This window comes from Heliangelus exortis, chromosome 2 (assembly GCF_036169615.1).
Source record: "Heliangelus exortis chromosome 2, bHelExo1.hap1, whole genome shotgun sequence".
NCBI classification, from domain to species: domain Eukaryota; kingdom Metazoa; phylum Chordata; class Aves; order Apodiformes; family Trochilidae; genus Heliangelus; species Heliangelus exortis.
In genome coordinates, this window is record NC_092423.1 from 45,123,045 (window position 1) to 45,147,180 (window position 24,136).

Here is a 24,136-nt window from a genome sequence, read left to right on the forward strand (position 1 = left end):
CTGTGGTCTGATGAGGTCTCTGAGTGTCATCTCATATAGGACCACAGCCCAGGCAGCCAAGCATCTGCAAAACATCCCTGGGCTCACACCTACCCCTGGCCAAAGCCAGCACCGTGAGCTCCAGCCCCCAGCCTGAGGTGGCAATGTCCTCCCAGTGGGGTCCCCAACCCAGCAATACCATACAACCCAACAACGCAGTTTATTTTAGCAACCTTTATTGAATCACACTTAACTACAATCAATGCACCCTTTAAGACAGCTTAATTAGTGGGGATTTTGATCTTTACTTTGAGAGTACCATCCAGCAATCAAGTGCCTGAGACGTGCAGCAGTGCCATATGTTTAGCAAGGGCTCCATTTACGCCCTGTTGAGGCCCTGATCCTATGGAGTGATGGTGATGGTCTTCTCTGCAGAGATTCCTTTGAGCTGGAGTGAGGTTAGCTTGGCTACTATTTTCTTCTCTCCTAGTCTTGTTGGAGTGCATATTATTTGAGACTTAATGATCCTACCGGGCTCTATATCCCTAAGGAGAAAGAAAAAACAGATAGCCCCAGCATGAGTTATGGTTCTTATTAGCTGCTTTCAAATCAGTTTCCTTGAAGAAATAGCTGCTGTATGTGTTTAGGGTGGGTGTTGCCCTTCTCCCAGTATGACCAGTATGCAGCAAGCAGGGCTTGGCATGGTACTACTGGCTGGTAGTCCCAGTAGTGTTGTTGACCTTCTCCAGAATTTGCTTTACAAATGAAACACTAAATTTGTCTCTGAAGGAAGCAGTTACATTCACACTGTCCAGGCAGCACCTGGCATCCCAGCAGGAGTGTGGGGAAAGCCCCTGTTGTACCTCAATGCCCTGAGCATGCCAAACTCTGCATGGGTATTTCTGCTGCATGGACAGCACCCAAATGTGGCATGGTTTTGGACATAGCTTGCAAAGGCTCCTGTTACTCCAAATCTACTGACCACTTCTTCAAGGGAAATTTAAAATAAACAAACAAAAAAGAAGCAGAGCAGATGTGTATTTCATACTGAGCTCATCTCCTTACCCCTCATCAAATGTTGACATCTTAAATAAGCCCAAGCCTTCCACCATCAGCTTGCAGTTAACCAGGGGCACGTTCATCCTGTTCTTGAAGATGAAGGCACAGGTAAACTCCTGGTTCAGTCTGGCTGTTTCTGGCATCTGGCAGAGGAGTGAGAAGAGAAATCCAGATCAGAGAGGAAACATAGATGTTGGAACTACTGCCAGTTTGCTCCTTACCACCAATGTGTTGGGGAGCAACCCCCTCATAGACTTTCCACCCTCCCATGGCACTGTGTGCTCTGTCCCGCTGGCTGTTTCCCCAGCTTTTCTCTGTTTTCTCAACACATTTTTCTTCAAAAGGCAGAGCTGTAAGACATGAGTCCCCATACAAACTGTCCTCCATCCTTCCAGTAGCTGAAGGGGGCCTACAAGAAAGCTTTTTGCAGGAATGTGTAATGACAGGACAAGGGGCAATGGCTTTAAACTGGAAGAGGGGAGATTTAGTTTAGTTACTAGGAAGAAATTCTTTAGTGTGAGGGTGGTGAGTCACTGGAACATGTTGCCCAGGGGGGCTATGGATGCCCTTTCCCTGGAGGTGTTCAAAGCCAGGTTGGATGGGGCTTTGGGCAATCTGATCTAGTGGGAGGTGCCCCTGCTGATGCAGGGCAGCTGGAACTGGATGATCTTTCAGGAGTCTTGAAACCTAAACCATTCTTTGAGCCTCTTCCCTCCAGTAGCCCCTCCCTGTCTTTTTAGATGGGGCAATAAAGTCTGAATTTCATGATTGCTTTCAACCTTCAAATAAAGGTAGAATAGCCAAATAAAATGTTGAGGATGGAGTATCCCAGGAGGCAGCTGTTTGGGAGATCTGCCCTGGAATGCTATCACCACCATGGTGTTCCAGTGAGCAAGGCTTTAACCCTTGTCCCTGAGAAGCTGGGATGGCAGCTGCCTCACCTGGATGACGATGGGGGGGTAGTCGAAGCGCATCGTTGTCTCCTTGGTGAGTTTATCATCTGTCCCCTCAACCTCAGCAATGGCAGTCATGTGGATGAGCACTTCATCTTCCACCATGCCCAGTGTATTCATGTACATGTCAGCTGGAATTCTCAGAGGGATCTGTATCTCTGCAGGAGAGAAAACACATATCTGTGTTTCATCACATACCCATGGACAGGATGGCAGATTTGGGTCTTCTGGCTGGTGCCTCAGGGTGCAGGATGAGGAATATCTCCTGTGGCCATCCTGCTTTGGGCCAGCCCTGGGGACCTTGCAGGGGGAAGCCCCAGCTCAGTCAGTGATACCTGACACACACAGCCTGCAGGAAGGGCAGCTGAGCCCACACCATCTCCCTGCCATGCTAAGTGCCAGCTCGGGCTCACATCCAGCATCTCAGCAGCCCTTGTCCCTGTCTGCCCCAGCACTCAGGAGAAGGCAGAGGAGTGTGAGGTTGGGTACATTCAAGCCTGTGTCCTCTGGGGCTTCTCTGAGGCACTACATGCTATAAAATTAGCTGCTTTCCTTTCACTTCAGATTTTATCATTAATTGCCTGGACAAACTTCCAGTGGCTTGGAAAGCCCTAGAGTCAGCAAGGCTGGAGCTGGAATGTTGCTTTAGCCTCAAGGCTTCCTGACTTCTGGGAATAAAAAAGAAATAATGCCTGCTCTCATTTCTAAATGTATGTAGCTACCCTCATGTCCTACCCTGCTGCATTTTGACAGCCACAGTATGAGTGAAAACACTCATCCATCACTAGCAGCAAAGTTGTTTTTTTTTTTGTGAGAGTGACTCACACTTGGAATGAACAAGAGTTGTTAATTATTCATCACTCGTTAGTCTCTTGTTTAGCAAATTTCAGTCACATTGCCAGGATCAGAACTGCGACCCAGTTTGCTTAAAGATATGAAATGATCAACAAACAGCTCCTGGGAACAGCCAGGCAGGCAATTGTGAGGTTGAAATTTGTTTGGGTGAAGAATTGAGAAAATAACACTCACCAGCATCACTACCAGCTGGTCAACATTAGAGTGGCAAGAATAAGAGCAAAAAAAGGCTGAAATTTCCAGTCATCTAAACCCTGTGAGGGATCTGGCCCATATGGACACACCCAAAGACTATGGTGGCATCTTTGATGCTTGAGGCTGGGAGGGAGATGCTCCAGCACCCCTTGCTCACACAGCGAAGACACCTGTCTGCCCACACTGAAGTATTGCTGAACATCTCATTACAAACCAGCTCAAGGGAGACCCCAGACTGCCACAGAGAATAGCACATAGCAAGCTTTCTGTGCCTACCAGATTTGCCTTCAAGGATGACAGTGTCCTTGACATAGCCAAGGTTGGCCTCAACTTTTCCAGTATAGGATTGCAGCTGGCAGGAGCCAGTAAGATTGATGGTCCAGCTTCCAGGAGCAGAGGTCTTCACTGTGATGGCCAGTTCAAGGGGACTGCCAGGATACAAAGCTTCTGTATTGGATATCTCAAGCTGAAGCCCAGTCTTGGAGACTGTCTCACGAAGAACCTCAGGCCTGGAAGACGTTTCACTCGCAGCTGCTGAAGCAAAACGTCCCCGAGGTGCCATTCCTGAAGGTCGTATGAAGGAGCAAGCTTTCTCCATGGCCTTCCTTTCATCCTCAGAGCCTGGGTGAAGAAAAAGGGTGAGTGATAGCTGTATCTCAGCCTCCTCATCCAGAGACACCTTCCCTTTATTTATGCTTCTGCTGCTGTGGAGAGGAGATGTGCAGGCACTGATTGCCTCCAGCCTCAGCTCAGGAGACCCTCTTGGTTCATGCTACTACTGGATCTAACTGTAGCATTTTGGACAGGAAGAATTTCCTGAATGAGACAGTTCTAGAGGATGGATGCTCTTAAATTTTTGAGCCTAAGATTTTCCTGATCCTCACTGGAAAGGGTTTAACAGTCTAGTTGCAACATGGCTGGACCTGAGGCAGGGAAAACTATGGGAAGGTAATGTGGGTTTTTTAGTTTCCTATATGGTCTGGAGAATGGAAAGACAAAAAGAAGGATGAAGAAATGAAGCAATGGTGAGTCAGAGCACTAGGTTGGTCACTCAGCTCATTCCTTTCAATGCCCACAAACTTGCTCACACTGTCCCTAAAGAGCAGCCTACAGGTGTCACTGCAGGCATCAAGATGCTCAGTAGCAGCCCTGCCTCTCCTAGGTCCCCAGGCCTTACACAAGGTTTGTCACTGCAGCTAGACCTGAGGTTTTCTCCTGGGGAAATCATGCATTGGGGGGTATCCTACTCTGCCAGGGGTCTCCTCTTTGGGACTACTTTAGAGGATGGGGCCAGTCACCTTCAGGGTACTTGTACTCGTAGGTGATGTCTTCTCTCTTGTTCTGCCCCACGGCTTTTGTGCTTATGTTGTCACCAACACCTCGGGTCTCTGTGCTAATCCTGTAGTACTTATCCTTGCCATCCACCTTCCTGAGGATCCAGTAGACTTTGTCAGCATTCACTTCTGCATATACAAACTTGCTGTCGAAGGGCAAATACACATCACCATCTCGGACAGCCTTCAGTGGGCAGGGACCGCACTGGAATCTACCTAGAAAACACATTCAAGACCATTTGCTTTCAAAATACAAGCAGGAACTCCAATTTTTTTTCCACCCTCAGGCCTACCCAAGTAGGAACCTGTGATTATTGTAGTTGACTGTTAGTAGTAAATATTCCTCCCACTCAGTGATGAACTCCAGCAGCCCACATTTGTCCTGTATTCATTTGAGCTTTTTTTTTGTAAATTACCAAGGTCTGGTAAGAGCTTTTCTGTGCTCCCTCTCAGCTAAATGACTTAGAGGCTTGAGAGTTATGGCTCAGTAATGGAGTCATCCAGCCACCTGTGTTTGATCTCCTGGCAATGCACCACTTCATGCACAGCCTTCAGGATTAATGTTTTATTTTCCACCTCCAAATTCCCTGCGTCTGTGCAAGGAGGGTAGCTGCTGATTTTGACAGTCAGTTCTCTCACTTACCCATGAATGGACTCATGACTTTCTTGACTTCATTCTACAGAAAGCATCTTCACTAGGGAGAGCTGTGACACCTCTTACTACAGACTGCTTTGAGCCCTCAGCTTCACCAAAGAAATCAGTGGATGGTGGAAAGAGAAATTAGCTCTGATTTCCACCTGTGTGCTCTAACTTCTGAAATTACATTCCCATCCCTACACACTCTATAAGGTTGGTTCTCTGCCTGCAGAGAAATGCCATTCTTCCTGTCCAGAGTGAGAACTCCAGCTGTAGGATGTCACTGCCCAAGTGCATGAAGATATGGACAGCAAGTAAATGGTTTACTGACTGGGCACCATGGTTTTCCTATGAAATGTCCCTTCCTCCCTTGGGAGTTGCAGAAGAGCCCTTCTAGGCAAATCCTACCTTGACTTTGCTCCTGAGGGGTTGCATCAATTGCCTGCCAGCCATCAAACCCTGCTGGCAGGTCAATCCGCTTCATCCAGACGTCATTCCACACGTGGAAGTTCCTGCATGCATTTGGGTTGGAAAGAAAAAAAGTGAGCTGTTACATCCAGAAGAGTCACCATTTCTTCTCTAAATCCTTAAGTAAGGTAAGGTTTAATGGGTATTTGTGTGAAATGCTCTGAAACCCTCTGCTTTTTTCTCTCCTGGGCATCAAACCCAAAGCAGTAGAGAAATTCTCAAAGGAAAGTCTGCTGAAGATGTGGAATGTGGCACTGTGGGGTGATGTGTGGGGTGGGTAGGAAGCATTAGCCCCTTTTGGCAGTACCAGATGGAGTCAAGGGACATCCCATTCATCTTTTCTCCACGTTCATTCAGGTAAACATCAATTCTCAGGTTTTCATCTGTATCATGCGCTGAGTTGAAGTTGCTCACGCAGCGGGACGGGATCCCCAAGCAGCGCATCACTGTGGCACAGACAGACAAAACACAGAGTCACAAAATCACTGAGACTGTTGTATGCCTCTGGGCATTGTCTCCTCCCATGCCTCTGCCGACCCAGGGTCCTCTAGGGCAGGTGCTTAAGACCACAACCAGACAGTTTTTTAATATCTCCAAGGATGAAGACTCCTCATCCTCCCTGAGTAACCTGTGCCAGTGCTTGGTCACCCTCACAGTAAAAAAAAACCCTTTTTTCCCATGTTCAGACAGAACCTCCCATGTTTCAGGTTGTACCCATCACCTCTGGCTCTGCCATTAGGCATCAATGAGAGGACCCTGGTTCTGTTTGCCCTACTCTCCCCCCGTGGTGTGTTTATACACATGGAACCCCTCAGCCTTCTCTTCTCCAGGCTGAGCAGTCTTAGCTCCCTCAGGCTCTCCTTCCATGAGGGACTGCTACCTTTAGTGCCCAGAGGCACAGTAATTTGGCTTACTAGCACAGTAATAAGGATATTAGGAACAGGAGACAAGTTCACTGTTTACCTGTAGTGAGGACTCCTGCAAAGACCCAACATTGACCATAAGGGACTGGTTTCTTTGTTTTGTAATACTTCTGCAAAATTGCAACACTCCCAATCCAATCCATAGGGGAGGTCCCATTGCTGTAATTCCCAGACCAGTTCCCCAGCAGGACACCGCTGTCATCATTGGCATTAACCTGTGGCCACACAAACATGCAAAATATGGGTATAAGGCTGACTGAAACTTAAACCCTGGACTCTCTGCACACCCTGTGGTTGCCCAGGTGCTTCACAGCCCCGTGGCACCCAGTGAAGCTGATGGTGTCAACTGGTTAGAAACCCTGGGTGGAAACCCTCCACCTGGATATATAGAGGGAAGCGGCACCACTTCTTGGGGCAGCTGTAACACACTGCATCCTAAACCCCAGAGCTCCCAGAAGGGTCCCAAATCAGACAGCAGTAGCCCCCTGAAATACCACCCATGTGCTAGCTCTGCCAATGCAGATGTTGGGAAAGGAGAATCACCAGGGCACCCACAAGCTTTGCAGATGGGAAGATACTGTATTTTGCTTGCCTGTCCCCTCCATACAAAATCCCTCTGGCTCTTTCCTTGCAGTTTCCCAGAGGAACCCATTTCAGATGCAAACTGAAATGGTGTCCAAGGCCCCAGGGGAAAGAAGAGGAAGTAAGAAGGAGGAGGGAAATCTGGAGGGGCAAAGCACTTCTCCAAGAGAGACGTACCAAAGCAGACATGACTCTGGACACAACCACAGGATCCCTTCTATGACTCAGCCTGAGTTCACTTTTGTCCAGCAGATACATGCAGGCATCCAAGACAAATTCCTCAAACTGTTTGTGAGAGAAAACAGAGACATTTTTCTGTGCTGCTCTCAAGCAGAATTTGCTCAATCACTACAATATTCAGGTATTTGGGGGAAACTATCCAACTAGTCCTAACTTCTAATCTCCCTTGAAGATATTGAATTCTTGAGCCTACAGGCCTTCCCAAAACTGTTCTCTCCAGAGAAGGACCTAAACAAAAAGCCACCTTGGAAATAAAAAGCCTGTCTCACATGTCTTGCAAAAACAGCTGGAACCTGACCAGCAGTCTTCACTCCTGTGAGTAGTCATAAGTCACCTATGTCACTTCCCTGCTGCCCTGAAAATTACTCACAAGAGTAATGGAAATTTAAGAGTACTACAGAGATTTATTCTATTGACACAGCTACAAAATGAACCCTTGGGGCCCGGGGGGAGGGAGGGGTACATCAATGCAGATTATTGCAGGAAAGGATTCCCAATTAGCAATCTCAGATAAAACTCCCTTAGGTCCAATCCACAGAGATGTCAAACATCCGACCCAACAAAGTTTGGCAGAGTATCAATATCAATTCTCATTGCTTAATGGCATAGCAAATATTAGGATAGGAACAGCCCTACGGATGATGCCCTTTGGACCCTTTGTGGTGCATGAGCACTTTTGCTGTGTTGTCTATACTTGCAGCTTGAAATCACAGAGTTAAAAAAAAAAACAAACAAAAATGAAAACAAAAAAGAAAATAAAAGAAAAAGAAATCCTCACATTTCACATTTTTTGGTGGAAAATCTGTCTGGGTAGGGTGTAGGATGCTCCATTTGGGTGCCTGTGTACTTTCTATTGGGTGCAAATAAACCTGCTTTGGCATTCACCTCTTATCTCTAGCCTCAGTGCGTTTGTCGTTCCACTCCACTGGATTTATCTCAGAGGCAGTGTAGAGAAACACCCTTCCTGAGAGGGTGGGCTGATTGTATCCTGTACCCAACGGTTCCCCTCAGAGCTGCTGAAGGCACCACTTGAATGACAACAGCCTCTGGCATTGCTTTTACCTTATTTTTCCCTAATTGTGACACAACAGGTAAATAATCTGATTTCCTCCCCCCCCTCTCCATGGCTCACAAGCTGGTTACTGATGACTGCTGTGTTGCATGAGAGGGAGAGGACTCCTCAAGGGAATCTTTTCAGCCAGCTCTGCCCACAGTTTCTGTCTCCTTTGCCAGGGCTCTTATGATCTATCTAGAAACATGCCATTAAACTTCATTCTCAAGCTGTGGCTGAGGAAAACACTTTAGCACACAGATTACTCTAAGTAGGTGAGGCCTCCCAGCAAAGCTGGCAGGATTATTCAAATGTTTTGAGCTACTCATGTGTTCAAATGCTTTTTAGGTCTGACTCATTGAAATGAACACCTGTGGGAAAAGGAGTGAAGCAGGACAATAACATGGACAAGACATCTGTGTTTTACCTGCCCAAAATTCCAGGGTCTCGGGTATATGCTGTATGAAGACCCAACATAGATGCAGCCTGTATCGTTGAGCACGTATTCATTTCTCTTTGCCTCATCATCCAGGAAGACAACATCACCTGGAACAAAAACCCCTCAGCTGTTAGGTGGTTTGCACACACACTGTACAAAGTTTTCCTTGGAAAGCTAAAGTGGGGGAGCTGGTGGTCTACAACATTCACACCAAATGATGACCTCGCAGCCCTCAAATTTTATTGCACTCCTTTAGGTCTGTTGCTGGATGACCACTGTTTTGTTTTAGAGAAATGGTTCTTCCCAAACTATCCACTTTGGTGGATAAACACTTTAGGTAGACAGCAGACAGAACAGAGGGATTGATGCCAACCAGCGACACCTGTTTTGTTTTGGTTTTTTTTTTTTCCTGTTTGGTTATTTTTTTATCTGGATTTTTAAGCCAACCCTGTTGTCTCAGTTAACCTTTGTGTTGGTCTTGGGGAAACAGGGAAGGGTGACCCAGAAGTGCAAACAGAGGTTACACTGAGGTGCTCCTTAAATCATCACTGGGGAATCCCCAGCCAGGAGCTGTCTCATTGATGTTGGCCAGTTCCTAGCTGGCTCTGTGGGGATGATGCTTGCAGTGTTTTAAGAGAAAAAACTAATTTGTGTGGGAAAGAGAGGAGGAAATATGTGAGGAGAAGCTGTCCCAGGGATGATGCCCAGCAGCAGTAATTATCAGCCTTGCCTGTGGGGCCACTCACCTTCACACCAAGGGTTGAACAAAAGATAGACAGCATCATTTTCAGGCCTGTAAATGTTAGTCCCAGTCTTCACATTCAGAATGTATTTTCCCACTGGGGCACTAGGTGAGCTGGTGATAGACAGCAGGCACTAGGGAGGTGACAAAGAGAAAAGACATGAAGGACCTTCCACCATAGCCAGAGGCACAGCACAAGTACTGCAGGTGGTGGCCACAGGGGGGAGAGAGATGGGGCATATCCTGCGTGCACAGTTGGGGAGCAATGAATTAAACAGGGCAAGTCTGCTCCACTCCCAAAATTACAGGGCTAAGAGAATGCATAATGGGGCTATGATGATTTGCTCTATTGTTCCAAATGGACTTGGCGTTGCTGCCCTCCACCATTGCCCCACATGGGAACGTGGCCCACAGACTTTACCTCTTTGCCACTGTTCTTGACGATGGATATTTGCCACCCACCCAGGTCCTGCTCACGTCTTGGGTTCAGCGACATCAGAGTCCCCCTGATTTTCATTGGTTTTTCACCTGGAAACAAACCCAACACAAGATGGAGGATGGTCACACGAGTCTGCAACCACCACAGGGTGCCAGGCAGCAAAAAGAGGCAGATGGAGGCTGCCGGGGATCTCCCCCGTTTGCCTGGTGGCCACGGGGGACTCACTCACCGATGCCGAAACGCAGTGCCAGCTTGTCAGCAGCCCTCAGCTCCCTGCTGAAGGAGAGCTGGAGCTGGAACGCCTGCCCACGCCTCACCACCAGGTTCTTGATGCTGTACCCATCAGTATGGTGCAGGCGGCCATTCTCGCTCTTGAGAAAGTCAACCCTGGTGACCTTCAGATCAGACCCTGGAAAGCCATCAGCGGAGAGAGGGAAATAAAAAAGAAAAGAGAGTTGGTGGTGTATTGCTCAGTAAAGACTGATTTCTTAATTGAGCCCTGTGGGTCTTCTAAACAACAAAGTAGGCCAGCACAAAGAATCACACTAAAGATCAACAGGGCTAAGATCAACTGTCTGTATATCTATACATATATAGATATAGAATACAATACTATACTAAATATACTGTACTAACTATACAGTATTGTACTATACTTTATTATAATATAGTGGTGTATAAAATTACAAATATAACATATATAATATAATGTAATGTTAAGAGGAGTGGCTGAGGGAGCTGAAGCTGTTTAGTCTGAATAAGAAGAGACTCAGGGCAGACCTTATTGCTCTCTACAACTATCATCTGAAAGAAGGTTGTAGTGAGGTGCATGTTGGTCTCTTCTCCCAAGTAACAAGTGATAGAACAAAGAAAAATGGCCTCCAGTTGTGCCAGGGGAGAATTAGATTGAATATTAGGAAAAATATCTTACTGAAAGGGTTGTCAGGCAATAGACCAGGCTGCCCAGGGAAGTGATCAAGTAACTACCCCTAGAGATGAGGCACACAGGGACATGGTTTAGTGGTGGACTAGGCAGAGTTTGATTAATGGTTGGACTTGGGGATCTTAAAGGTCTTTTCCAACCTGAGCAATTCAATGATTGTATTCTATGATTCTATGTAATGTAATGTGATACGATATAAATGTTTAGCATATGTGTACAGAGATAGTCATGTTGCTGGAATGGGTTACAGAGGCTGATGGCAGTGAGTGTGCTGCACCAATCTGCCCAGAGCAGGGAGAAATGCCTGCCTCACCCTCTGACTATTTGGTGCCAGGCTGCTGTGGCTTGCCTCTGCTTCCCTCTGTAGTCCCCCATGAAGGCTGAGGGATGATTGACCTCTGAGGTGGCCCTGGGTGAGTGAAGAATGAGCAACTTGAGGGAGGTAGCTGCAGTCAGAGATGTAGCATGAGGATTTCTGCCTCTGCTGGTACCCCAGCACCTCCACATTACGTGCCTCTAGGGCAGCTTCCTCAGCAGCCAGAAGGCTGCAAGTGAGATCCTACTGGTTTGGAAATGCACATCTGCTTGGACCACTGCCTGCTCTCCCATCCTGCCACTTGACTGAGGGGCCAGCAGCTGGGAGTCAGCTCCACAGACTGCAGCAGGCCAGGAAGGTGGCCTGATGGCAAGTTTTGTTGCAATAGTCTTGATTCTGTTGCATCCCATCCCCACAGCTCCCCTGAGCATCTAACACCAGAGCCCACCAAAGGTCCTGGCCACTTCAGCATCCTTGTGGACAGCACCCATGGTCCTCTCCTCTTTGCCCCCATCTGCTCAACTGCTTTGCTGGTGGCACCTCATTAAAGCCACGGTGGTGACAGCAGCTCCTGTTCGCTGCATGCCTTTGGCTGGCTAAGAGTGTGGTGCATCAGATCCTTGAATATTATCAATGTTTTTTGTTAGTGCAGCCATAAAACAACAGTTGCAGTGGTGGTAGTAGTAATAGTAGCAGTAGTACCAGCTGTAGCAGTAATATTGACAGATTAAGAAGACTCTGCTTGCCAAGGCATGTTCAGAGGTGGTGCTCCCAACCTAGCATATGGAAGCTTAAAAAATTAAACCTCATTGTTGGGATTTTTATCTCAGCCTATTTCCCTCTGGCCAAAGCCTTATATTAGCACTGAGCACATCTTTCACGACTATCAAATAATAATTAGCAGTAGCACTAATTGCTTTCTTAACATAAAGCACACAGCCAAGCTGGCAGTGAACTGAATATGTTGAAATTTGGCTCCCCGTAGTTGCAGAGATCCCCAGTGTCTCTGGGATGCCACGAACCTGGGAAACAGGGACTCTTGAGGACTCTGAGGCTGATTCTTTGTGCTTCCCCTGAAAAATTAGTCTCAAATAATATAACAACTGGCATTAATCAACCACTTATGGAAGTGAACACTTATGTGAATATTTGCAAGTTGCATTTTTTTTCAAGGACTTGGTTTCTCCAAGAACCCAGGTACCAAAGGAAGGTCTGTGTTGCAGAGATGCTGCCTGTTCTGGGGAGATGCTAAATATGGGGGGCAGTGCTCTGCCCTTCTTTACTCCAATTGGTGCTCTTGCTGTTTGTCTTCAGGACAACTCTGGACTCCAGAAGGAGACCCTGTCAGGTAACTTGCTCCCATTCATTCCCAACACATCAGCTAATTTTGTAGGACACAGCAGTTAACATTCTGGGCTCCTCTCCCCTCCTGCAGTGCTGGCTGGGAGCAGAGCTGGGAAAAGGACACACAGATCTGAGAGGCACAGCCCAGCACAAGAGCAAAGCCCTTGAGCAAAGCTTCGGCAGAGATAAAGCCCTCAGCTTTCAATAAAGGTGGGGACTCGGGGGTTACTGCGTCAGGCTATTGCAGGCTGCCCAGGGGAAGCCAGAGCATGCCAGAACGTGGCTGAGCTATATGTCTTTGTAAGTGTCTAATCTGTCTTGTACCTGCCCATTAAATATCCTTAAAGGATGAATTCCATGTGAACAGTCGGAGTAACAATACGCTTGGGTCATGAGTGATTCAGATGAACACATGGGAGAGTCAAGAAATTCAAAACCACTTCAGATATCTTAGCAAGTCAAAGGCATAATAGCTGAGGGGATTAGTTCACAAAACATCTTGACAGATTCACACGGTTGCAGGCAACCATGCGAGCCTGAGTATCAACAAGAACCATCCCTAACATTAAAGAGGCTGAAATCTCCTGGGGGCTGCTGTGGCATGCAAGATGCTAGTGGCAGGGCTGGATCCGGGGCAGGCTGAAATCAGTGGCACGTTTCCCACTCTGACCTGTGCCTGGAAACAGCCACAGCCTTGAGTAAACTGAACTGACCTCCCACGGATCCCCACCAGGTTACTACCTCTGTGTGTTTCTTCTTAGGAACTATATGAACCTTATTTGTCTTAATGACATAGCAGTTATCAATAGTACAGTAAATAGACTTAAAATTGGCCATCACTTTTTTGTTAACTGATTTAATTTTCAAGCACCCCCTGTTTGCTTGCTGCCTGCCAGACAACAGCCTTGGGATGATGTTTTGCGCAACGGGGTGTGTGTATGTGTGTATATGTCAACAAATTTCAGCTGAAATTGCTTAATCCTCTTGAGAAGGATGAAGGGGAAGTGTGTCTCCCTCAGCATTAACAAATCTCCAGTCACTGAAGGTGCTTGACCTTGTTCCTTCTGGAAGTCCTGGCGGTGGGGTGAAAAGCTACCATAAAAACAGTCCTGGTGATGGGAGAGGGTTTTGGAGGGATGTGGGAGATGAATGACTTTGGGAGGGGGTCTTGAGGAATCCATCTTTCCAGCATTTCCTAACTTAGGGGATGCCTTTCTATACCTTGCTTCTGCAAACCACTGGTGTTGAGGATTCACAGAGAAAATAAAAAAACAAAACAAAAATCTGCAGAGAACGGGTGCCTTCAAAAACACCCCAGCAGCACAGAGCGCGGTGCCAAAACCTCTCCCAAAGCAGCACTGCCCATCAATCGTGCTGCACTGACTTTCCTGCAAGCACACCTGTGATACAGTGTCATCTACCTGGGGCAGTGTCCCATGCCAAGAAATGCAGCTAAATGAACAATTTGGTGTGCCCGTCACCGCATCCTGGAGGGCTGGGCCACAGCCCTGCCTCCCCGGGAAGCCCCCATGTGCTGCTCTGGGCTTCTTGCTCTTCCTTCTGCCCAGGACATGGATCTGGGAGCCCTCACACTCTGTTCCCAGCTGCCTGAGAGCTCCCTGGTTTAACAGCATGGGGATTAGTGATTTATAGCAGAGCTGAGAACATGCCAGCTCATGGGATGCAGGCTCAAGCTGCAAGAAGCAGCCCTGGCTGTTTTCACTCCTGGGGCATGCCAGAAGCAAACCCAAATTGTGCCAGATAATTTTATTTCTTTTTTTAAAGAAAGTTCAAGACAGTATTTTTTTATATTTATCTCCTAGTTCCATGATGTTTCCTTCTAGAGCTCCTGTTCTACACTAACCTGCTGGCTGCATTGGATGCTACCTTCCTGGAAAGATGTTCAGAACTTCCAGAGCACAGAAATCACCCAGAACAAAAATGGAAACAGGAGGACTTTGCACTGGTAAGGATCTGAAGCCATTTTTCCATTATGTTGAGGTGATGGGGTTTTAAAAAAAATTAATATGGAGCAGAGTGTTTATAGCATGCCTGGGCTTCAGTGGGAATAAAGGCTGCCCAGATAGACAGGAGGAAAGTGGGATGAGAACTGTAGTTTAGCAAGAAAAAACAAAATTTGGACTCCTCCATCTACACCTCATCCTTGCCCAGCCTCCACCAAACACTCTCTCACATCCCAGAGATGTCAGAGCACACCTCAAAGGTGTTGCTGTCTGAGACTTCCTGGAAAACTTCAACTCATCCATACCCAAAGTACAGAGGTGTGAAATGGAGGGGCTCGAAACATTTGTTGGGACACCCTTCCCCTCCTGGTGGCTGTGGACACCTGCTCCTGGCTCCACTGCAGGAACCACCCAGCTCAGCTACACCCCAAACCTCAGGGATTTTGGCCATTCTGGGGTCGGGCTGGTCCCAGGAGCCCAGCCAGTGGTGGGAGTTTGGCAGCTGCTACAGGAGTGATTCAGGCACCTTTCTAGGTGGGTGAAGGATCTTCTGACAACAGGGCAGGCAGGACACCCGTGGATGGAGCTCAAGCCCAAATAATCCCTTTTCCGGTTACTTTGAAATTTCTGTCAGAGGGTATCAGCCATCACAAAAGGGCAATAATCTACATGATTAAGAAGCTTGAAAGAAACAAATCCCTTTCACATTGACACAGAACAAGTTTAGAAAAGCTTGGGTTTTTTCCTGGTATTACTGATTAAGCCAGATGTCTACAGGCAAGTGAAAATTGGGATGCATTTTTCAGCTGGTTTACTGATCCATCAAAACCGGAATTTGCGCAGCCAGAGCAAACCTGTCCCCTGTGACGCAGCAGTGACGCCCCAAAACACCTTTCCCAAGGTGCTACCCGTGGCACCTCCACCTCCCCTGGACACCTGCCAAACCTCCCATCCAACACAGGCTATGGAATCAAGTGCTAAAAACTCACCACTGCTAATGCTCATGGTACCCGTCGGCGTTTCGACCCGAGGTGCCTGCAATGCCAGAAGCTTCTGAGCTCTTCAGTAGCCTTTGCCACTTGCTTCTGAATGTGGAGAAGGAAGACTGGGTGCCCTTTTTATCAGTGTCTGGCTCTGAGCTGTCAGCAGGTCCACTGCCAAGGGGTGGTGTTTAGAGAAAGGAAGTTCCCATGGAAAAAAAAAAAAAAAAAAAAAAGAGACTACAACTCCCTCTACACATAGTCAGACCCTGAAAAACAGTGAAACTTAAATCCCGACTCACATGGAAGGTGGATTTGCAATCAGATGACAAGTGGACAGACCCTTCACTGACAAACAGCAAAATCATAGGCAAGATGAGTAACAGGAATGCACCTATGCCCTAATATCTAAGCAACCGGGACTGTAACTCAAGGACTAACTTTACAAGGCAGCCCACTTACATTTAATCCTTAGGAAAACAGAGTTCCCCACTAGGACCAAACTAACTTTCTTTAAAGTTAATGGGATTTTTGTCATCACTTTGCGACAGAAGCACTGGAAGCTGTGAGCTAAAATCCAGTATTTACACATGTGGGTTGGAAAGCCTAAGCATCCTGGTTCTGGTCCCTTCCCCAAAGGGTCAAAGGGGTGCCAGGGAAGAGAGCCCAGTGGTAACACCAGGTGGAGAAGAGCAGAAACAGGACACATCCAAGAGAAGCAAGAAACATTGTGGATCAGGAGCACTTGATGCTTTGCAGAGAGCTGTATAAAGGTATCTGCCCAGGAGGTGACTGGACCCAATGTGCCCCCACTGCCACCCTGGTCCTCAGGGTGACCAAAGATAGAGAGATGAGTCTACCCCAACAGAGGGGACAGCTGGTGGCACAAGACAACAGAGACATGAGCACGGAGACCAGAAGGAGATGCAAACATGTCTCCAAATGCTCAGCTGCAGGTGCAGCCTTTGATGCCTCCTTTCATGACAGCAGCCCAGGCACCAGCAAGGTGGGATCCAGTCTGCAAGGCTGGCACATCTAAATGTAGAATCTCCCTAAGCAAGGTCTTCCTGCAGAAGCCTTCAAAGGCACCGATTATTGTCCATCAATTCAGGCAGTGAGGTATTTACTTTAGGAGGACAGTTTCATTTGCTGCTGAAATGTTGGTGCAAGTGAGGTGCTGAGTTAGCAGATCCCACCCTTTGGGCATGTCTCTGCTTGCTGGCAGGTGTTCTTTGGGTGTCCTTATTGGAGAGCATAACCAGCACATCCCAGGGCACTGAGGATTCAGTCCTACAGCCATAATCTTGTTGGACATCTGTGTGAGCATCTGAACTGCCAATGTCCTTAGGAGTTGGGGCATCATTCAGCAACAAACAATGTGCTGGCAAGTACATATTTCACTACTGAAAAAAAACCCACTACAACCCTGATTTACCTTTCAGAGTTGCTTTTACTCTGTGTATCTTGCCTCCTGGAAGGTGAAAGATATTTTTGTTTAGAACCAGCATGTGACAAAGTAAAGTATATGTAGAACATCTGTACAATAGCCTAACCAATAATACATGTAATCTAAACATTTAAGATACACATGACTGGTTTCCATTTAATTATAGCAACAGTAATCCACTTCACTTGAAGGCACTGAGAGTAGCTTTCTAATCTAGTCTCAACCTGTTATTTTTACATATATATATGTGTGTCATTCTGTGCTTGGTTGGAGGCAGCTTAAATTGTGTTGAGACATTAGTCCTACAGCAAAAACTACAGAATTTTGCAAACAGGAAGGGTTGATTTTGGTAATGCTTTGCTCCTGAAGAAACTTAATGTAGGTGCATGCTGGAGGGTCAGTGGTGGAGTCAGGGCATGTATTCATCTGGGACAGTTGCATTTCCAGTCCTATAGGGTTTTGCAAAAGGCTGATTTCAACAGGATACATGTTCTGACCCTCACTTTTAACCACAGAGTTCAAAGAAAGAGGGCAGACGTTAGATGGGTGTGGGTTCTGCCCTTCCACAAATCAGGTCCATCTCGGAAGGTGATTGACCTTTTCAGTGTTTGTAGTAAATTTTGGTTTATTCCAGTAGACAGCCTCAAGTTTCAGTTCTCCTTTCCCTTTGTTCAGCTGCTGGACTTCCCTGCTCCAAGCAGTTTTTTCTATGCTCTGGCAGTATCTCGAGTCAAGGAAACTAAACCTGGCATGTGGTACAATGTTCTTATATGAGCTTTTCCCCCTGGCTCATACAAACTTGCCCTGCTATGAAAGGCCTTTGAACTATAATGCTCTCTGAGATATTGTTGTTGGCAAGTTCTGAGAAAAGGGATTTCAACCTGAACTGCAGAGAAGCTTTTCAAAGACATGGTTTCAGGTGGTTTCTGTCCCTCCTACAGGCAAATCTCCTTTTGTCTTTGGTGGCCAGAGGGACCAGAGTCGCTGTGGCTTTTTTTTTTCCTTCTCTTTGATGAAGTAATGAAAAATACCATCCCTTTTGGATTTTTTCCCCAAAGAGTTACAACAGTTAATCTCTTCAATCCACCTCATAAAAGTATGCTTTTCTAAATAACAGAAGCAGGACATATCTTTTTCACAGGCAATAATATCCAGCCTGTTACCAATAACTTCACCGACCCACTTGCCAGCTTGCAAAATCAGACACCAGAGGCTAGAAGCCTTATCTGAATCCATCTGCTCTAAGGTAAGTCACCTTATTAGCTGGCATCTGAAGGTAATAAAATGCAAACAAACACAATCAGAATTCCTGAGTGGCTGCTCCCCTATTTACAAGCTTGCCCTTTGCCTCAGGTTTTGTTTATTTTGTGTATCAAAAATGACAAGAACAAGTCAAACTTCCAGAGCATGACCACAAATATTGATGCCAAGTAGGAAGAATGTCAAGTGCAAGCCAATCTTCAGCTTTACAGTTTTATTCACTTTCAGCCCTCTGTCTAGGTATGGAGAAGTTGCCTTTTATAATAGTAATGTACTGACCTGCATTTTTATAGCCACCTAAGGCCTCATGTTGTTTCTGTTTGATCTTTTTTTAAAAAATATGTCCAGTCAGAGTAAAACTCAAAATAAAACACAGATCAAAAGCACCACAGTTTTCCTTTTTGGCACCCTGGAAAGGTGAATGAATCCTTCCAGTTGCCCTGCAAATTTGGTCTGAGGTGCAAATCTGAGGATGGGTGGTGAATCTCCCAAGGTACATACACATACAGCCCACATCTAGGTCCTAGGGGGTACCATGTTGAGAAGGTGCCTTCCACTGACCAGGGTAGGACTGATTCCATATGTACCCCCTGCTATGTGTTGATTCAAGGGAATGATAGGTAATGAGAAGTCTTGGGGGGGTGATAGAAAAAAAAAACAAACAACATACAGAGAACAGCTAAGGGTCTGGTCCACCTCTTTTGAGCTAGTCCTCTTTCAAGGCACTATGTTGATTCTCCCCTTACTGTTGCATTATGCTGGTATCTTGGTCATTAAGAATTTCCTAGTAGTGAGGCAAATCTCACCCACATAATGACCCTGTCATGTTGTGCTGTTGTTCCTCTGAAAGGAGAGTCACTCTAATAACTTCTCACTCGTGTACACCAACTCTGGGCCAGGGCAGTGGCCTCTCAGCTGTGTCCCAAGGGCATCCCCTGTACCCAGAAGGCAGATTGTCTTCTACTCTTACATGAGCCAACTTGTGGCAGGCAATTGGACGTCAGGGGTTGATGCAAGATGGCCAAGCCCAGATCTTAACAGATTCCAAGTCATCTGGCCCCAACCACCTGCTAATGAGTTTCTCACAGGCAAATACCAGAGAAGTGATTGATACCAATAAAATTATTACAGAAACTCCATTGTTTCATTCCCACTGAAACTTGAAAGAGGGTTTTGGACCTAAAGTTAAGGATGTATGTGTGTGACTACTTTTGGGCATTTACCTCCAGGAGGAATGAAAATCATATTGCTCTGTGCCCAACCCAGCACTACCCAGAGAGTCTGCTTTTGAGGAAGGCAAAGATAAAGATAAAGCTGGGACCACAATGGCACACATACCAAGCAAGGACAAAATACTCTTGTGTAGCACTTTCCCTGCCCTGAAAGAGAAGTCCTGTGGTCATCACAGAAAACTGAGTTTTTAGTCCAGACTTTTTGTAAAAATACACATTTTCACACATTTTTGTAAAAATACACAGCTACTTAAACAGCAATCCAAAATAATTTAAAGTTAAAATGTGTTTTCTGGTTATTTTTCAATATCCCTTTTTTCTTCCTTGGTTGAGATACAAGAGGCAAAACTGCAAAATCAGTCTAGAAGCAGCTATGTGAAAAGGTCAAACTAGGGCTTTCAGTGCTATGGCTGCTTGACCCTCAACTCTGGTACAACTCTTGCACTGGAAGTGCCAAAATAAGAATGTTCCAGTGCTCAGAAGGTTATGTATCAGACTAAAATGACTCAGAATAAGTTATTTCTTCTTCTCAGTAAAACCCTTTAGAATTTTGTGCAAGAAATGATAAAAAAAGAGCTTAAATGACTCAGAGTAAGTTATTTCTGCTTCTCAGAAAAACCCTTTAGAGTTTTGTGCAAGAAATGATAAAAAAAGAGATCTCTATCATGTCACTTCTTCTGGACAGCAGCTTTTAATGAGGTTGCCCCCTTTTTGAACCCGAGAAACCCATCAGCATCTGTTGCATCCCACAGGCAGGATTTCCTCTGCTGGATGACACACTGTAGGAAAAGGAAGCTTCTCTGGTTTTGAAGCTGCTGCCTCCTAGCTTCTCTTGCAGCCTCCATCCTTGTGGTAGAGGAAATAGTCAACAGCTATACCACCTTAACTTTCTCCGTGCAACTCACAGTCTTCTCAACCCCCCGTTACAAACCACCACAATCTCTTTCCTACTGGTCCTAACCTAGTAACTCACGCCTCACACCTTTTTCCCACTCTATCAATTGACCCAAGATGGAGAGGAGGACTCCCCCTTCCCTGCTGTGTGATCCTGCAGCCCACAGTGTGCTTGGAGAAGGTCCAAGGAGGTGGGTGCTGTTACTTCAGGGCTGTATCCACCCTACTGCCTCTGCCCCATGAACCAGCATCGTGCCTGCATGTATGACCACACTGACTGATTGCTATGTGGACACATATCCACAGACTACACCTAAAGCAAACAATATGAAAAGGTACGAGGAAAAATAAAGCAAAAGAGAGCTGCAAAAAAAGAATTGGTAAGGGCAAGGAAATCAATAGCGCAAATATTGAATCAGGGATAAAGTAGTTTATCCATATATTAAAAGCTGCTTCAGAGAACAGGGAAAATACTGAAAGAATACCTTCCCACCTACAAGATATGTGTTTGGTTGCACATGTCTAAGTGAGAAAACAAAAACTTGCATGCCAGTGTCTTCGAGCAACATGTCTTTCTGCAGGGGTGGTGAGACGGCTTCTCCCATCTGTTTGTGTGGGTGTGTGTGTCTATAGACACACAGATGTACACAGTCTGCTGGCTACAGGTCAGACTACACCATGCTGCATCCCCGCCAGCCAGCAGCATGACCAGAATCACTACGTGGTGGAAAGGGAAGAGAGAGTGTTCCCAGACCAGCAGGATCTGCAGGAAGGAGTTGGTCCTGCTCGGTGCTGGAGACCTGGCTCGTGGGCTTTAACCCATCCCTGGATGTGTGGATGTCACATGCAATAGCCTCCTTGGTATGGTAGAACTGACTGAGGGCAAGGATCTGTGATTATTTGTCCTGAAAAGCAACCAAGCCAGCATATTCCTCTCACCCCTCTTCTCCTTATCCAGGACATTGCCCATCACAGCAGCAGGAGATGCCCTCACCTTGGGAGGCAGCCAGAGTGCCTCCATACCCATCAGTGTTCCTTAGGAAGCGTTTTTGTACAGCATTGGTTCTTGGCAGATCCATACCTGTGAGTTGCCTAACTCAGGAGTGTCCTGAAGAGAACGAGTCATTCAAAATACCTCCTATCTGAATGAGGAAACTGTTGCTTGGCAGCAGGAAATGTGCCATTTGTAATGCCTCATCCTTCCCTGAGGCAATGCTCATTTCTCATTAATTCCTTGACTTACTGAAAACAATTAGGTTGGAAACTTTGGCTGATGTTCAGAGAAAAGCTGGTTGATGTTCAGACCCTGCACATGAAGGTGCCAAGCAGGCTTGTTTGACTCTTATCTCTTGCTGCAAAAATGAGGAGGCTCCACTTTTTCAGGGGAGGAGGCAAGGTGCTCTTACAGCCAAGCCCCAGCTCCCACAAGTGAGATGAAAATCCTGCCTGTAGTGGCCCCTGGGCCAAGCCAGATTGACTGATGGGATCAAAATGTACGTCTCCAAAAAGTGGTGGTACCATCTGGCACACCCCATTTACCATCACTCTTTCCAGCCCTCCCCTCCCTTTTTGCACTGGAGCGTCTGTGGCGTGCGAGACCCGTGCAGGGATGAGCATGGTGTGCATCATCTCCCCCCCCAGCAAAAGGGAGTGGGAGGCCCAACCCAAGTGCTCACCAGGCATTAACCCAGCACCAGCAATCCCTCAGGACTTCAAGGGCGTGAAGTAGCCCTGGAAGCTCTTTAGGAACTCTTGGTAATCAGTACAGCCAACTCAAAGTCCCTTCTCCTGAAACCCCAAGAAGAAAATCGAAAAAAACAAAGAGGGTCATTAAACAGACAGAAACCAAAAAGTTTCCTTGAAGAGTGAAAACAGTGTGGCTGGTTGGTTGCTCAGCAGGGCAAAAAGTGTTCTGTTAAATGTTGCTGCTGGAGATGGGGTTACTGCAGTGCTGCATGCAGCTACAAGACAGACCACTGTGAGGTTGGGGGTTCCTGGTGCTTTGGCCACCCCATGCTGGGCTGTTGCAGGTGGCAGCTGTCTGTTGGTTAGCCAACTGCTTCCGTGGTTAGCCAACAAGCCTATGGTGGCCTAGGTCTGTATGGGGTCTCAAGGAGGAACCTCCTTTCTGTGACACAACAGCATTGAATGGTAACTGCCAAGTTTGTAGGCACAAGGGCAAACCAGCTTCAGTTACAGATAGTGTTGCCCATGAGATCCATCCATAGGTCACAGAAAGTCCAACTTCCTGCCCAGATATGATGGCCACAAACACCAAATTAGGTCAGTGGAGGTCTTGTGTGGTGATGTCTCAAACACCTCCACAGATGGAGACTTTGCTGCCTCTCTGGGCAATTAAGCCCCCATAGACATTTTTTTTTCCCTGATGGCCAGCTTGGAAGTCCCCAGACATAACCTGTGCCTGTTGCTTCTTCTTGTTCTGGCCATTTCTACAGAGCAGAGTTTGCCTCTTTAACTCCCCTCCAACCATGTGTTGGATGCTATCAGGTCAGCCTGAGCCTCCCTCTCTTCAACAAGCCCACATCCCTCAATTTCTCCTCACAGGCCCCTGCCATCTTGGTATCCTTCTGCCAGACCAGTTTCCCAACACCCCTCTGGGGCTGGGGGGTCCAGTGCTGGAAACAATACCTCAGGTACAGCCATTGACTTTGACAAGGCCAAGAGGATACCACTAGGACTGACTGCTTCTGCCCCACCACTGTGGCACCCTGCCTGAGGGCCAGGAACTCATGTCAGATTTTACAGAGAAGTTGCTGACCTTTTTTTTTTTTTTGTGCTGAAGTATCTAGAACCAGACTTGCCTTAGAAAGGGCACTGAAACACCTGGCCCAACAACTACCTTCCACCTGATGCTCAAATGTGCTGCTTTATAGTCTAAAATTCTTGTGTTTCTTCCTCAGATCAACCCAGGTCTTGCAATCCTTTCCTTTAAAAAGGAACATGGCACAGCACACAGAATCACATAATCATCTGAGTTGGAAAAGACCTCTGGGATCATCAAGTCCAACCCTTTATCCACTACCACTGTGGTTACCAGACCGTGGCACTGAGTGCCACATTAGTCTCTTCTTAAAAACCTCCAGAGATGGAAAATCCACCACCTGGGCAGCCCATTCCAATGCTTGATCCCTCTCTCTGTGAAGAATTTCTTCCTAATATCTAACCTAAACATGCACCCCACACATGATTTTTAGAGGCAAGTTCCTGTCTCTCCTAGGAAGGCTTTTACCACTGACTTGAGATTATTTCAGATTTTTATCTGAGATCAAGTAAGCTACAGGCACCACAGAGTTTGCTGTGGGTGAGTACCCACCCTGACATAACTCCCCTCTGCAGCTCTCCAAAATGAAGTCTTGCTGCTGCTTTTCTGCAGAAAGTGAGCAGAACACTGGCCACAGTGAACATGTCTGGATCAGTACCCACTTATTCATGACTCCATGATTTCTCTGTGACAGCCAAGATAAGGACCATGGCATCACTCTTCTGCTGTGGTGAGTCACTATGACTTCCTTTTTCGAAAAAAACCCATCACTTGCAATATTTTATTGGAATTAGGTGTGTATGTGACACCCTTGCAATGTGATTAATATTTGAGGTCTCTGAAGGGTCAAGACAGGGCACTGAATCAAATCCTTTGGAAATATTAAATATACCAAACTTTGTAGAATCATCTACAAAACTCTTATTGCATCCACTTCTACTATTAATAACCCCGGTAAATATACCATCCTTCAAGTTATTTTGATATATGCTGTGACTAAGACATTGTACAAACCTTCTAAGTTTCAGTGGCTCCTTGTCAATCACAACAGAGACACTTCTCAGGTTTTATGTATAGT

At 46.5% G+C, this 24,136-nt stretch overlaps 1 protein-coding gene across 1 annotated transcript; it reads right to left on the reverse strand.

Moving 5' to 3' along the window:
• Window positions 1-195: 195 nt before the first annotated feature.
• On the reverse strand, window positions 196-15,583 carry TGM4 (transglutaminase 4). The gene is made up of 14 exons (XM_071735874.1): window positions 15,453-15,583; window positions 10,126-10,305; window positions 9,879-9,985; window positions 9,462-9,591; window positions 8,704-8,822; window positions 7,163-7,270; window positions 6,444-6,618; window positions 5,788-5,926; window positions 5,421-5,524; window positions 4,340-4,591; window positions 3,318-3,662; window positions 1,980-2,149; window positions 1,045-1,181; window positions 196-524 (listed from the first exon to the last, which is right to left on the reverse strand). Exons 1-14 carry the CDS (start codon window positions 15,466-15,468, stop codon window positions 383-385), a joined length of 2,124 nt encoding a protein of 707 aa, XP_071591975.1. The 5' UTR covers window positions 15,469-15,583; the 3' UTR covers window positions 196-382.
• Window positions 15,584-24,136: the final 8,553 nt, after the last annotated feature.